Consider the following 1,394-nt stretch of genomic DNA (forward strand, 5'->3'; position numbering starts at 1 on the left):
ATTAGAACAGGAATTAATAAAATGAAAGGAATCTCACCTTCAGAATATCTCTAGGATAATATTTTTCAGGTAAAACCCCCAAGTCCTGTTTTGGATAATGATGAACCTAAATGTCTGATTGGAAAAGAAAAATTTTACTAGAGACCTACCTATTCAAGAATTTAATTCCTGCCCAGTTGGAATACTGCCAACATTTTTCTGTTCTTAATAGAAATCTGCCTGCTGTTTAAATAAGAGCATTTTTTTAAAGAAAAAAAGAGGGTTGTTTTGGTGTTGTTAACATTCCAGATAAGATTGAAAAGTTGGGCTTTTTGGGGTGTATTCCACTAAATTTAGAGTAGATATTATACATGATAGTAATAGAGATGCGCGCCTGGGATACAGTCCTAGGAAAAGAGCTTTCATTTTCCAGTGATGAATTTCAAGTAGAAGATCTTACTAGCCACTCTTTAAGATCTATCCCAACCATGATATTCCATGATTCTTTGGATTCTCAAAGTAGTATATACCCATTGTCAGAGGCAAGGGCTGGTTAGCAGAGTAAGAGAAAACAAAGACAGTCACTTTCATTCTGCATCTAAAATATTCTTCAACGACTCTATTTCTGATCCTAATGAGAAACTACCATTAAAAATATTTGGCATCTTCATACTCCACCACCACACCCAAATAGCATAAGGTAAGCAAACCTACATGTCAATGTTTCCATTTACCTACTAACTGAGGAGAGAAGATTGCGGGGTAGAGACTTTAGGACAAAGCTGCTGCCCAGTGGCACCTGCTTTGGTCATGCATTGACATTACCTCTAATTACATTATCCCTAATTACATTATCCCTAATTACATTATCCCTAATTACACAGCTGGTGGCACAGTGGTTAAGAGCTTGGCTGCTAACCAAAAGGTTGGCAGTTGAATCCACGAGCCACTCCCTGGAAACCGTATGGGGCAGTTCTACTCTGTCCTATAGGGTTGCTATGAGTTGGACTCACTCAACAACAATGGGTTTGGTTGCTTTTTCTTTTTCTTTAACATATATATCAGCTGTGTCCTTATATTCATCATGGAGCAATGCTCATTGCCCAAAAGATGTGATGAGTTCTATTATGAGTACATACCCCCAAATGAAGAAACTCTGGACCAGTCCAGCTTTCTTTGTTATTTGCTACTTTCCCCTATAACCACGTTAACAAAAAATAATAATTTCCTTGGAAGGCAATGCTTCTGCCAAAATTAAATGCTTCAGAAACATGTACAATGCAATCCAGTGGCTCCACCTCACTCAGCCCTGAAGATTCCCAGGCTCAAGGCCATTGGTCATGTGGGGTTGTAACCAGGCAGTGCTGTAGCCACAGATTCCCCATCCTTCTGATCTAGTTCTCTTGCTACAGAAT

General features: G+C 38.8%; 1 protein-coding gene across 1 annotated transcript in view; it reads right to left on the reverse strand.

Moving 5' to 3' along the window:
- Positions 1-1,317: 1,317 nt before the first annotated feature.
- SLC16A12 (solute carrier family 16 member 12) overlaps positions 1,318-1,394 on the reverse strand; it is a 25,160-nt gene continuing 25,083 nt past the window's right edge. The window contains 1 exon segment of the mRNA XM_023738725.1: positions 1,318-1,390. Coding sequence (XP_023594493.1) covers positions 1,318-1,390 — 73 coding nt within the window.

This window comes from Trichechus manatus, unplaced genomic scaffold (genome assembly GCF_000243295.1).
Source record: "Trichechus manatus latirostris isolate Lorelei unplaced genomic scaffold, TriManLat1.0 scaffold00007, whole genome shotgun sequence".
Taxonomy (NCBI): domain Eukaryota; kingdom Metazoa; phylum Chordata; class Mammalia; order Sirenia; family Trichechidae; genus Trichechus; species Trichechus manatus.